Source organism: Notolabrus celidotus, chromosome 17, assembly GCF_009762535.1.
Source record: "Notolabrus celidotus isolate fNotCel1 chromosome 17, fNotCel1.pri, whole genome shotgun sequence".
Classification (NCBI taxonomy): Eukaryota; Metazoa; Chordata; class Actinopteri; order Labriformes; family Labridae; genus Notolabrus; species Notolabrus celidotus.
Genome location: NC_048288.1, coordinates 5,783,783 through 5,798,310, shown reverse-complemented (window position 1 = coordinate 5,798,310; position 14,528 = coordinate 5,783,783). Strand labels below are relative to the sequence as shown.

At 40.3% G+C, this 14,528-nt stretch overlaps 1 protein-coding gene across 2 annotated transcripts in view; it reads right to left on the bottom strand.

The window, feature by feature from the left end:
• The window catches only part of cntnap2a (contactin associated protein 2a), a 577,708-nt gene that overhangs the window by 307,843 nt on the left and 255,337 nt on the right, over window positions 1-14,528 (bottom strand). For both annotated transcript variants that reach the window (XM_034706352.1, XM_034706353.1), the window contains exon 4: window positions 13,718-13,911. In XM_034706352.1, coding sequence (XP_034562243.1) covers window positions 13,718-13,911 — 194 coding nt within the window. The remainder of the gene's footprint in view (window positions 1-13,717; window positions 13,912-14,528) is intronic.

The following is a 14,528-nucleotide window of genomic DNA, read 5'->3' as shown; positions in this document are numbered from 1 at the left end:
ATCGACGCACAGGTATGTTGTGCTCATGTCCGCGTAACCCCCTGCTGCTTAGGAGAGACGCAGAAGTATAAATCAGCCTTTACTGTGTTCATCATGACAGTGCTACAAAACTTTCATAGCAGCCACTCAGGAGACTTACATGACCCACCGGGGAACCGTCCTCTCTATCTATTTCAATTCATCGTCCTCATTATTCACACTCAGCAAGTTTTAATTTCCATACAACCCTTATCTGGAATGAAGGGAAGTGACATTAAAAAGGCTGACGTTCAAGTCCTGTGAAGTCACTGCAGCGGATCAAGATACAGAGAAGAAAGTTTAAGAGGACTTTTATCAATGTGGATGAAAAAAAGACATAAAAGTCGTATCCATGACTGCCAGCGGTGCGTTCCTTTGTAGTAGTGAAATTCAAGCATTCTTCACTTAAATACTGAGTTTCATAATTCAGTTATGACGGCAGGCTGCAGCAGACGTCTGGGGAAGTGAATGTCTCTGTGTACAATTTATTTAGCAATTTAAGTGCTGGATCAATATGAGTCAGGATCAATACAAGTGGATAATATCTATGAACACACACATCATGCTGAATGATAAACCTCTTCACAATCTTACAGCTTGATCCATGGAGTGTCTTTTTCTCTCTGATGTGAATCAATCTCCTTTGATCTCCTCCTCCATTGTCTCATCAGCTGGCTCTAGTTTATGCACATGATCACCTTTGCAATTTATTTATATAAGGTTAACAAGACGCCTTGAGTTCAACTGTGTGTGTTTAAATGTATTTATCTTTACAAATGTTTCATTTTCAACGCTCATCTCCAGATCAACTGACAATCAGTGCAGAAATGTGCAGTCGAAGATACTCATTTAGATCAGAAATGGCTGCTTTCTCTCCCTGTATGCTACCATTTCATGAAAACATTACATTCTGTGGAATCTACTGTATACAATATAAGAACAGTGGCATTGTTGTGAAGCACCACTTGGATAGAGCAGCAAGCGGCACCTTTACACCACATAAGAAGAACAGAGATATGAGTGGTAGATTTGCTGGTTGAAAGAAGATCTGTATTCCATTATTTACTTCTACAAGAAATGCTTCCTTTCGCAATAGCCACATCTCTTCGACAGTGGGTAATGGTGTTCATGGGGAATGTAGTCTTCATCCCAGAAAAACACTAAAGGTTGCATCCAGAGGGGTCACCAAAATCAACACGACATGAATCTCCTTTGGAATCATCTACCAGTCAGGGTCCGGGAGGCAGACACCCTTTCTAATTTGAAGGGGAAGGCTTCAAACTTTCCTCTTTGATAAAGCTTATAGTTAGAGCTGGCTCAGGTTTGGAACAGCTCTTAGTTATGCTGCTATAGGCTTAGACTGCTGGGGGAGCTGACACAACTCACCTACTTTAACTCTTCCTGTCCCATTACAGTTATTAACCATTAGGGCTGTCAACGAATATTCTGAATTTGAATATATATTTGAATATTTAAAAAAACGGAGATCGATTGTGAAAATTAATATTCGACTGTGTAAAAAAAACACATCGGTGGCTGCTTTGCGAGTGGGCGCAGTGCATGACGGGTCAGGGACAGGTCACAGGAGTCACACATGCACAGCGTGAAGCAGACGGCAGAGAGAAATCTTCTGTCCCCGGATCCTCATTGCGCTCTGAATGCATCTTTTCCTCCGCTGGGAATATAGTGAATAAAAAGAGATCAGCACTGGCCTCTTCACATGTTGACTGTCTCGTGATTTTGGCAAATAACCTGTCAGGCCTAAGACCCTACATTGACAGTGGACTAAAAGAGCCCGACCATCAGTGACACTGGGATAAAATGCAGTTTTTCCTCACTTTTTTTATACAAGCGCCAAGAATGTAAGTGGACTACGTTTTTGTTTTTAAATTTAACTTCAATTAATGTGAATAATATTTGCTTCAATCACTGAATGAAGCCTGCCTATATTAGGGACAAGAGTCGGGACCTTTAATTGCTCGCACAAGTCTTGTTCAGCACTCACTCAGAGCATTGCGCACAGAGAGGGGAGGGGGGCGAGCGAGAGGTCTACGGTCTTAAAAGTGTTAAGATATAGACCATTAGGTCATTTAATTGTTTTGTAATGTGTAGGTATGTTTCAGCCATGTTAAATCTGAAATAAAAATACATATACAAGTAGTTATGTCTCCTTGTATTAGTTTGTCTGTTATTGACATAATGCGCAAATATAGATATTCGATTGGTTCGAACCTATGGGATTTTTTTAGAGCGAATATTTGAACGTCATTTTGGAGCAATTTTGACAGCCCTACTAACCATAGACCTTTCTGTCCCTGAGCTCCCTTGTCTCGTAGGTTCCTCTGGATCTCTGCTGCTGTGGATGTGCCAGACTCCAGCTGCTACAACTACTACTATCTGTCTCACCACTGTCATCTCTCTCTCTCTTATTCTCCTCTATCCCTCTCTCCAACACGGTCTCAGCAGATGTGTGTCTAACATGAGTCTGGTCCTGCTGGAGGTTTCTGCCTGTTAAAGGAAGTTTGTCCTTGCCACTGTAACTTGCTAAATGTTGCAAAGTGCTCTGCTCATGGTGGATTAAGATGAGATCAGACTGAGTCCTGTCTGTAAGATGGGACTGGATCTTATCCTGTCTTGATGTTGGGTCTTTGTTAATAATAGAACATAGAGTACGGTCTAGACCTGCTCTCTTTGGAAAGAGTCTGAGGATAACATTTGTTGGGATTTGGTGCTGTATGAATAAAGATTGATTGATTGATCTCTCTTCACAGATACTTTAAAACAATGAATATTTATTTAAAATACAGAACTCCTTATTTAATCTGTTTTCATATTGATTTCTCCTCTCCTGTTCCTGATGAAAATAACAAAAAAACAACACTTCACATGACACAAGCTTCATCTTAATTTGCAGAGTTGTAAAGGAGAATAAGTGCCTCAGTCATGTCAGACGTATAAGTGAGGAAATATCATTGCAATATTGTTTTGGCAAAATATTAACAACTACAAAACATAAAGCTTGAAGAGCATGGAGTGAAACTACAGAACGACTCTCGCTGAGACGTGAAGCTCCTCTCCTGATCGTTCAATTACAAGCTGACATTTAGAGAGCTGCACACTCGCCCCCTACATATGAATGAGCTGTGAGGCAGTTCAGTTCACTTGGGTTAGCTCATCATGGTGGTACCTCTGGAATATTTGGGTGAAATGGACCTATGTGCAATATAAAATGAAGATATGTTGTGCTGTGCAGTGTATGGTTAAATTGCATGAAAACCAGCTGTGGGGTCTCAGAGTTGCATGCACGTCTTTCCCTGTGAGCGTTCTGTTTGTCATTCATGTATGCTGCATCGTAAATATGCAAACCTAGAATGAGTACTTTATCATAATAAAGACTTTTTATTCATATTTGCTTTCAGCCGTCTTCAGCCTGACTAATACTAAAGCATTCTTTGTCTAACACTTACTGTTCTTCCCGGTTCCTCTGCACTAATGTAAACTCACCTTGCTGTCTGTTCTCCTAATGTCATCCTTTCAAGATAAAAGTCTTAGTCAAATGCCTGAATTGAAATAAAAATGTATGAAGCACTTGACGTATGTGTTTAATCGGATGCAAAAGTGAAGACACTTTAAACGCAGCAGCTGGGAAAATCTGTCAAGTATAAAAACCGTCAGCACTGTTCTTTCATTTCTGTTGGTTTCTTCTCTTTGTCAGAGCTGTCAGGTTCATGACAGATAAAACAGTCTGCTGCAATCTTTTTAAAGTGAGAGGTAAACACATCTACTGTTGTAGGAGAAACTTGCTCATCATTGGATTATTTCTGTGACATTTAAATTCAGAAACCTGCTTCTGATCCTCGTGTCCTGTCCCCATACATGGTCAAAGGAGTCTCCAAACATCTTCCACTCTCTCTTTTATTTCCTGTTGTGAGAGGGAAAACTGCCTCTGACAGGTCACTGGATTTGAAGGAAAGCAACAGTGATTTCATGATTTAAAGTTCACATCAGATATTCTGTGCCTCTGTTTTGAGATGGAAAAAAGTTGTTGAGGCACAATTTTTCATGGAGCTTTGCCGCAGCTGCAGCCAAGAGACAAAGAGAAGGTGCTTTCTCCAACCTCACCGTTGAGATACTGCCAAAGAGATTTAACACAAGGAAATGCCAACTTGTTATTTCATTTAACCTTTATTTGACAGGTATTTCCCTGGGACACGGGGTTTTATTCTCAAGAAGGACCTAGAGGTTTGTACCGAAATGGGTCCAGCTGTGGGACAAACAAATTCCCTGCCTCACTTCCACACAGGGGTGAATACAGAGGGATGTCAAGAGGTGACATGACCCCTTGCTTGAAATCTAATTGGCCACCCAAGGTGATACCCCAAATCCCAAACTATGATTGGCTATCTCACTTAGTAGGGTTGATACCTGTGCAAAAACCAACTATTTAAAAACATAGATGCATACAATTTTATTCTATACCTTTTTTGTCTTCTGTCTTAATATGAATCTGGGGCATCAATCTTATACCTGTTTGAAGATGCACACATTTATCATTTCAATGCAAACTAAAACCTCATTCCAGTTGAGGCGTATGTAAATGGAGAGAAAAAAACCCACACATTATATTTTTGAATTTAAATCAGACAGTAGATTTGTGTAGCAGGACCAAAGCCATATACATCACTCCTTAGACCAAATCCATACAGAGCCATTTTTCATTGTTCCAGAAAGAAACCATTATAAACATGTCCCCTTTGATCCTGCATCAGTGTAAGATTTGCAGCCCTGGCTCTGTTAGTTTATTGCATCTGTTAGTTTATTGCATACATACATTACTGTCAACTGACCTGGTGCAGCTTCAAGCCTGAGATCAACCAAATAAATCTGAGGAAGAGTGTTGAAAATTAAAGAGTGTCTTGGAGGAGAATGTGACCCAAAGTGTTGCTTCAGTTAATGGAGTTTTAATGTGGAGTCACACTGAGTTTTTTTCCTGTGCTCCCTCAGATCTGGATGCACTTTTAGCTTTTAATGTTCCCACTGAGACATTCAATCATGATGCTGTAACTGCGGAATCAAACTGACACTTAAAGTGACAAAAAATTAAGATGATTGTTTGAAAGGTTTCCAAGACATAGATTATGAAGACAAATTGCTCTCCGTCACTGAGGGCTCCAAATTTCTAAATGATGTTTTGACATAATTTCAGACAGAGCTGCTACTTTATGACTGATGGTTTTATGAGGATGTATCAGTCAGCAAATCATTTTATCTTTGACTTTCCTCCGGCTTACTGTCATCCTAATAGAATGAATGCAATTTGGTATACAAAAAAAAATGTTTAATTAGGTTCCCTGGGGAGTTATCATTAAAGGCCGACACGGTGCTGTTTACAGGGTTACACAAAAAACATCACATTAGATTTATTATTTAAAAAGGTGTGCCTCTTTTCTCTTCAAGACAGTCTGATCCAATTCTTCAATTCAATCTTTGTAAGCCAAATATGGAACAATTGAGTGAGGTTTAAATTGGTGTGATGCAAACTAATAATTCAATCCCAAGTAACATTGGTGTGTCAGTGAACTTGGTGTCTCACTATGACGGTTAAATGCATGGAGGAATATGAAAATGTATTATCACTAAGACACAAATCTTAGTTTGACTGTATATCTGACTTTAAAGACATAGCAAAGCCGTGCTAACACTTCAAGCTGAATATTTAATTTCCTCTTGATTTTGAATTAAAGTCAAATAAATTATAGAAGAAGGTGGAAAAAAGTGCATGACAGAGTTTGGTCAAATGAGAAATGTTGCGTATCAACAAAAGAATCAAAATTAATTCAAGAAATAGTTTTTTTCTTTTCTTCCACTTTCCCTGTAATCACCTGTGATGTACATTGGCACATGATGTCAGGCTTTGGGTGTCATTGACCCTCACTAAATGATACCTTTAGACTTCACCTTCACTGAGATGTGGCATGCTAACTAACTGGTCACCCATAGACCGTATATTACATGGACTTAGTCTCTGTGATGTCACCCATTTGCTTCTGAAGCAGAGTTTTGAAGTTTGTCGTCGGCGGTCACCATATTGGAAATGCTGAACAAAACCAAACATTTGGTCAAACTAGAAAGAAGGAAAGATATTTATATTATAATCAAAAAATAAATCATAGTTTGTCTGTACATCTGACTTTGTGGGCTTAGCAGAGCCACTCTAACACTAACATAATATTAAATTCTCTCTTGATTTTGAATTAAGGCAAAATAAATTATAGAGGAGGATGGAGAAAACGTTACATGATAGAACTTTGTGTGGTTTTTTTAAGATGAGAGAGAATTGTTGTGTTTAAACACAAAATAATAATAATAATTTAAGAATTCCCTTTTCTTATACTTTCCCTGTAATCATCTGGCATTGGTTGTCATTGCCACTCACTGAATAATAACTCTAGACTTCACCTTCACTGAGTTGTGGCTGGATAGTGTTTGATGATCAGGGCTGCTTGTGCTGCTGCTTACTAATGCTAACATCTTAGCATAGGTTTTGCCCAGCCTCTCACCAGGGCAGGTATCTTCACCTGCTGCTTTTATACTCAATCGCTCTTCTATAAAACACAATTATAAAACTTTGACTGATTACCTTTCTTAAGTAAGTCCACCTGACTTGATTTCAGAAGTGGAGACTGTACATTTCTTCAGTGAATTTGGGACATTGTTGTTTTCTCCTGGTGGGCTAACTAACGTTAGCTAGCCGGTCACATATAGACTGTATAAACATGGATGCAGTCTCAGTGACGTCACCCACTGGTTTCTGAAGTGGAGTTCTGAAGCCTGTCGATAGCATTTGCCATATTGGAAAAGCTGACCCAACCTGAGGCGGGCCTTTAGCCTCCTCGCTAACAGCTACAGTGTAACTGCCTGTCAGTCAAGTCATCCACGCCATAATCATGCAAAACGTGTAACCTTAATATCTTCAAAACTATGAGTTATTCAAAATATTCAACCTCAGTGTTTGTGAACAGAGAAATGAGCTACTGAGAACAAAATGTTTTTCTTACCAGGCAGTAAACATGTTAATTCTTTGTTGTAAAGATCGGCTTCTTTGAATGGGTGTGTATGTGGTTTTAAGGGCTTTTGGAGCAAGCCACAAGTGGACAGTTTAGGAACTGCAGTTTGTAGCACTTCTGCATTGGCTCCATATTTCAACACTGGAGGTCGCCACTTTTAGCAACCTAAGCTAATGTTACTCTTGTGAACGGTAAAAGGTCAGCCTTGCACCTGGTTGGTTATTGTTCAGATTGGTAGTTTTGGTTTGTGAATCCCTACACCCCTAATCATTAAGGTCTAAATCATTTGAATTGGCTAGTTGTCTCAGAAAACTTTTGTCAAAGCTTTTTACATAGCATTATAACAAGATACAACTGCAGCTCCACTGTGCATTAACAACAGTTAAAGTAGTCTAAGAGAAGGTAAAATTTAATGTTTGCTTTAGGTGCAAAAATATGTTCATCTGCTGGAGTGTTTCCCCTCCTGTACAATTATAGCAGAAGTGATTAATCCAAGTTTGCAAGTATTGACAGCCTCTGAGGCATTGCTTCTGTTATATCAGTTTGTATTTTAATTATCACAGTCATATATCAATGTCATTGTGACTCATCAGTAGTACATTAGTGAGGGATTAAAACAGTATTTCTCACTAAACCAATACTGCAGTCTCCTGGTTTTTACCTTATATCCTCCCCCAGTGATTCAAAGTAAGCTCTCATAGCTTAGCTCTCAGTTTGACCGTGAAAGAGTTAAGTCATCAGCGTCAGGGAGGAGTAATGGCAGGCGGTGATTGGTTGCAGAATGTTCCTGAATAAAACCTTCATGCATAAGACCGCAGGACAGGTGGGTTTTTCTCTCAGGGGATCTCTCTGTGTGAACCTCATCCAGTGGTGAATGAGATTGAGTTGAATGTGATTGAATGGGCTGAAACGAGGTCTGATTGTGGCTGTGTGTGCGTGTCTGTGTGTGCGTGTCAGTGTGTGCGTGTGTGTGTGTGTGTGTGTGTGTGAACATTAAGTTGGCCTAAGCGCCTTACCATCCCTGCCATGCCTTTGATCAATAGCGCTGATGGCTCCAATATTATCACCACTTATAAACTGACACACACACCCAAAAGAGGCCTTAACTTTTGCAGATGCACACATTTTTCTCTAATATGAGCATAAGTGTGTGTGCAAGCATTTGTGTGTGTGTGTTTGTGTGTGGGTGGGTGCGTGTGTGTGTGTGTGCTTGCAAAAGCCTGTTCTAACTAAGACATGAGACAGAGAGAAACAAATGGCTTCAGTTTTCGCTTGTTACCGCAGGGGGGGTTATTGATGGCATATGCCTAGCTTAAAATTATTGGCTCTGTATTTGTGTACAGAAGCAATATTTTGAATAACACTGGCCATAATTTAAAAAGCAATATATATGTCATACATCTATGCAAAAGAGGGGGAAAAAGTCAGCTATAGTTACAAAAACATCCAAAAGATGAATGTGTTTTGCAGAAATATTAGAGGCAATGAATCAGGGTTAATGGCAGAGGGAAAACACTTCTGAATAAATAATAATCTGCAAACAATTATGATGCATCACAGAAAAACAACAGCTTAATTTGCTTTCAACTGTAAAGATCCATATTTGTCACTGCAAGAAGCCCTTACAGTACTAAGAAGGAGAATAATTATGGAGCTGTTTGGGAAGAATATAGAGCTTAATACCCACAAACAAAAATCCATACATGCAACAAAAAAAAGAAAAGCACTGCACAAATTGTAATTAGAACAAGAGCTGGAGACTGCAGAGAAGCTGGAGTTGTCATGGAGGCTACGTTTGTGTTTACCGTCTTCCAAGCAGGTCTGAAAACCTTGTACTGCCTGCAGCCAACATTTTCTACATCTATGACAGAGGCTGTTCAAAACACGGACGTGGTCTCAGAATTAAGCCCCATTGGTGACAGCCGCATACTGGACATGCACTCACAATCTGACAGTTGATCAACCTTATAAGTGGCAAAGAGATGGTTTTGAGGCAGGGGTTAAGCGTCCTGGTAAACAGCTACAACATGCCCTCCAGTCTGTCATCTCAAAAGCATCTCTAACTGTGCAAATCTACGCCTAACTCTCAGCCTTGACGTCATTAAATAGGTGCATTTAAAATAAAATAAAACAGCCTTATTCAGTTTTCATGAATGGAGAAATGAGCTCTTGGAACCAGAACTGGTTTCTTTAACTGGGTGATAAACACGTTTATTCTGCTGTAAAAATGAGCACTTTATCAAGGGACCTGGTCTGGTTTCCTCTGCTTTTGCATTCAGCCTCAAGTGGACACTCAAGGAACTGCAGCTTTTTGCTGTAGTGCATTGGCTTTATTATTCAACACTGTGGGTTGCCAGTTGGTGAATAATAAGCTCCATATAAAATTCCCCAGGGGCTCTCTGGTGAGAAAACAGCCTTCTGCTTCCACAGCTTCCCACGCAGCTCTCTATATGCCCCTATTCTCCAACATAATTGGTTCTTCCTGTACAGACCGGTACTTTTAAACAGAGGCACAGCTGCCTGCTGGTATGGCTACTTTGTGTGCACCAGCAGGAATTAAGTTGCTTCTTTGAAAAATGACCTTTTACACAAGAGGAAATAAAGAGGATAAAGGATCTTGAACCAAACCAGATTCACAAATTCAGCAACAGGCAGGTGACCGAGGACGAGCCCACACTCTGGGCTTCACCCGCTCCTGCTATGAGACACAGAGTTGGCTAACTGGATGTGATGTGAGTAATGCACTTTACTACTTTCCCCGATTGCTGCTTCAAAGTGCCGGCACTGAAGAGTTGTCGATGCCAACAAGGGTACAAGACCTAGTCTGTAGTGATCTACGCAACACTTTATCTCACTCTTCATGCTTCGATATTAAGTTACTCTGGAGTAAGTCCCCCCCACAATTGTGACCCCCCAACAACTGGTTCTGAATCTCAGTCCGTCTCTCCAAACAGAAAGCGTCTGCAGCGTACTTGCCCCTGCTGGCCACTATAATCTCATGCACTGAAGTTGTGAAACTGCTCTCTTCAAAGACTGGAAAATAACTCTTTAGCTGCATGTTGAGACTCCTTTCAGAATCAGAGCTTAATAAAAATCAGTTTCCGTTTAGTCTGTTTTAAAGGCTCTTTACTTGAATGTTTTATTCATGAAAAGGCAACAGAAAGAAGAGAAAGATAAACTTCTAAATGCTAAGTACAGTGTAGTTAAAAGTTAAAGGTTCCCTGTTGCATTGTTGACCTCACTGTAGCACTACAGAGCGATGAGTGGGTTGATGCGATATCTGATATGATATTCCTTACAAAGTAAGTGCTGCATATGGTCTTTTCCCTAATGGCTCCTATTTATGATGCATCCATCTATACAGCATATAATGTTATTCAATCTGCTTATATATGTGCCGTTTGTTCTTTACTTTGTTCACTTAACTTGGTACATTCATCAGCAGCACCGTGTTGCCTCTGACAAATAAAGAAAATTAAAGTTAATAAACCCATCAGTCCTCCTCTGGAGAAGGCTGACTTCTCTGAAAATTTCTTTCTAGCAGGAAGAGGAACAAAAGACAGAAAAATCATCAAGTCTGACTCACTGGAGTAGAAAACACACAAACAGCCCCTCCTCTGGGCTCACAGGTTTGATTTCTCCCCGCTGACTAGCTTTGTGTGTCAGTGCTTTTCATGACAGGACCATTATCCTCTTCTTCTCTGCTCTAGTTGAAAGCCCATCTGCTATCACCTGTAGCCTCTCACCGTGCGGCTACAATGAACGGTGAAGGCCATTAACCCATTAGCTAACTATCACTGATTGTCACACGGGCCTTTCAGGAGCTTGTTTACAGTGGCAGGCGTCTGATGGCTGGAGTGAGAAATAGATCCCGTTGTTACTATGTTAAGAGAAGCTTATTTCCATTTTCTCTGTGATTTCCATCCATAACCCTTCAGGGCATGTAAGGTCAGTGGTTGACTGGTTACATTTAGTAAAAAAAGAGCTCATTATTTAATGAATATTTATGTGCACCATGCTGCAGCACAGCAAGACTCTTCCTCCCACACAGTTCTGGGTTGTGTGAAGGTGAAAATAAAGCTTTCTCATTTAATTATTATTATTTCATTCCTCCTCTATCAGATGAAATCTTTAGACCAGATCCTTAATGCAAACATTTTGAGTTTCACATTATATTTCACCCGTCCAAAAAATAATCTAAGTGTGCATCTTGTAAATTAACTAAATATTTTTTGTAACATAATTTAATCAATTAAGGTAAACATTCATATATTCTACATTCATTTCATGTTAAGTGAAGTATTAAATCTTTTTTTTTTTTGGTTTTCATTTTGATGATTGTTTTACAGCTCATGAAAATCCAACCCTCACCTATGGTCATGAGCTGTGGGTCATGACCGAAAGAATAAGATTGTGGATTCAAGCAGCCTTAGAGAGAGGGTCAGGAGCTCAGACATCCAAAGGGAGCTCGGAGTAGAGTCGCTGCTCCTTTGCATCGAAAGGAGTCAGCTGAGTTGGTTCGGACATCTGATAAGGATGCCTCCCGGACGCCTCCCTTTAGAGGTGTTCTGGGCACGTCCAAATGGGAGAAGGCCCCGGAGTAGACCCAGAACTCTTTGGAGGGGTTATATATCCCACCTGGTCTGGGATCTCCTTTGGATTCCGCAGGAGGAGCTGGAAAGTGTTGTTGGGGAGAGGGATGTCTGGGTGGATCTGCTTGGAGTGTTGCTTCCACGACCTGACCCCGGGTAAGTGGACGTAAATGAATGGATGGAAAATTAAAAAATCCTGACTCTACAATTATTAGAATATTTCCTTAGATCAATTAAAAAATAATCTAAAATTGAGAGAGAGAAGTATAAATTAAATTCTAGGTTGAGCCTCCTTAACACTGAGTGACTGCATCAATTGGGCGTGGCATGAGGGGGATAAGCCTGTAGCTCTGCTGAGATGTTATTGAAGCCCAGTTTGCTTTGATAGCAGCCTCCAGCTGGTCTGTATTTTTGGGTCTGGCGTTTCTCTTGACAGATATCTCACAGATTCTCTACAGGGTTCAGGTTTGACCAATCAAATACAGTAATCTCAAGGTCAGCAAACCATTTGGTAGTTTTGGCGCTGTGGGCAGGTGCTAAGTCCTGCTGGAAAAGGAAATCATCTTCTCCATAAAGCTAGTCAGCAGATGAAGCATGAAGTGTTCTAAAGTCTCCTGGTAGATGCTGTGTGGACTCTGGACTTGATAAAACACAGAGGACCAACACCAGCTGAGGACATGGTACCTTAAACCATCATAGACTGCAGAAACTTCACACCAGACTTCAAACACATCTTCCTTCAAATTTCCAAATACAATATAACATTTAATTTAATCTAAAAAGAGGACTTTGGACCACTGAGCAACAGCTCAGTTCTGTTTTAGCCCAGGTAAGACTCTTCTGATGTTGTCTCTGGTTCAGGAGTGTCTTAATATTTGGAATCTGTCAGTGTAGTCTCTTTCCTGAAGACGTCTGTGCGTGGTTTCTCTTGATCTCTGACTCCAGCCTCAGTCCACTCTTTGTGAAGTTTTTGAATCAACTTTTCTTGACAGTCCTCTCAAGGCTGCAGACATCCCTGTTGCTTCTGCACCTTTTCTGACAACACTTTTCCCTTCCAGTCCAGTTTTCATACGCTTTGATACAGCACTCTGCTAACAGCCAGTCATTTCAGCAGTGACCTTCTGTGGCTGACCCTCCTTATGGAGGCTGTTGGTGTGTGGACTTCTGGACAATAGTCCAGTCAGTAATTCTCTGTGATTGAGGTTGAGTGTACTGAGCTAGACTGAGAGATATACAGCAGTAATACTGTTTGAATAGATGTAGACCATACTTATCAAAACTGAGATACATAAAAATTTTAGTTAAAGAGTCTAGAATAAGTCAGTTTTATCTGGCTTAAATGACTGATACAAATATTCAACCTTTTTTAGGGTACTCTCACTAGTTGAGATGTACTTTGAGGTGTTAAAGGACAGTGAATATGACAGGTAACCTGCCCAAGAGTCAAACAACAAGCTCTGAATCCAACTTGAGGCTGATGCATTTCATCTTTAAACATTCTACAAAACTGAAGTGATATTTCCTGCATTTTTGGACTCACTTTGGAATCACTGTTTCCATACTGGGATGCATACTTGCCAGTGATGGCAGTCGATACAAATGATGGAATGATAACTTTTTTCTGCAAGATTCAACTTAATCAAATCATCCGGCTATGACTCCATCACTTTCACTAAAGGCCATCTCTCTGAAAAATACTTTGACTGCCTCAAGTCTTCCATATTGGAAAAAACTAAGACTTGCTCCAGAGGTCAGGTATGTGTCCACACCCTACAGTTTCATACGCTGAGAGAAGAAAAAACTTTTGCCCATAATGTAAAAACAAATAAACAATAAAACCTGCTTGGCCAGCTTGTACAAGGGGATTATAAAACAGGGGAAATGTAAGTAAATATTTCTGAATATGGTTGTCTAAACCAATCAAACCATCAATAATAATAAGTTGTTCTAACAGCTCCACCTGCCTCTGATAGATGTGTGCACCCATACAGTATACACTTTGAAAACGCACAATAATTCACACACATAAAGTTCACTCACCCAAATGTTGCCGTCTTGATGATACGGTTTCCAGTTCCGTCCCGTGTCGCTGTACAGGAGACGGTACCGTGTCGTCCAATCAGAGCTGCTGTAGCGCCCCTGTGTTGCTATGGCGCTCACCTGCTTCCTGGTACCCAGGTCCACCTGTAGCCACTGGTAATGGTCACTGTCCAGAGGTGACCATCCACCTGCACCTGTAGAGGAAGTGACATTTTTATAATGAGTGAGAGGTCAAAGGTCGTCTCAAACATCCCCTTATCGTTTATCAGAGTCCGGTCTGTGATATTTGGGAGGTCAAATGGATTGGCCTGGTATGAATAATAAATAGCATAAAATAAAGTAAGAGAAGAAGGGATTCTTTTCTTCTGTTAGTTTGTACTGTTAAGACTGACAAGTTCTTGAGACTACGACAGGCAGATAGGCAGTACAGGGCTGCCATTAGAGCTGCTCCCATTTTGTTACCAGTATCCACAGCGGCCTGTAATACAGCCTGAACAAGGTATGCATGTCTAAATGAATATGTCAATCAATGCACCCAAAGTTATCCTACAGCCTCCTAAATCAGTGTGTTTCAGGTTAACTACTGTAGAGATCCATACTACTTTTTGACTGAGGGGAGGGCAAACTGGGGCGCCAACTTTTGCAGGGGCGACATGAAGAATGTCTGCATACAAACAAATGAATAGCATTTCCATAAATGTTCTATTACTACTATCATATCTACTTTCAATACTAACAATAAGTTATAAAAATGATGTTCTATTTGTCTGTATTTTAGTAACACAATGGAGTGGCTACATTTGAATCCTCT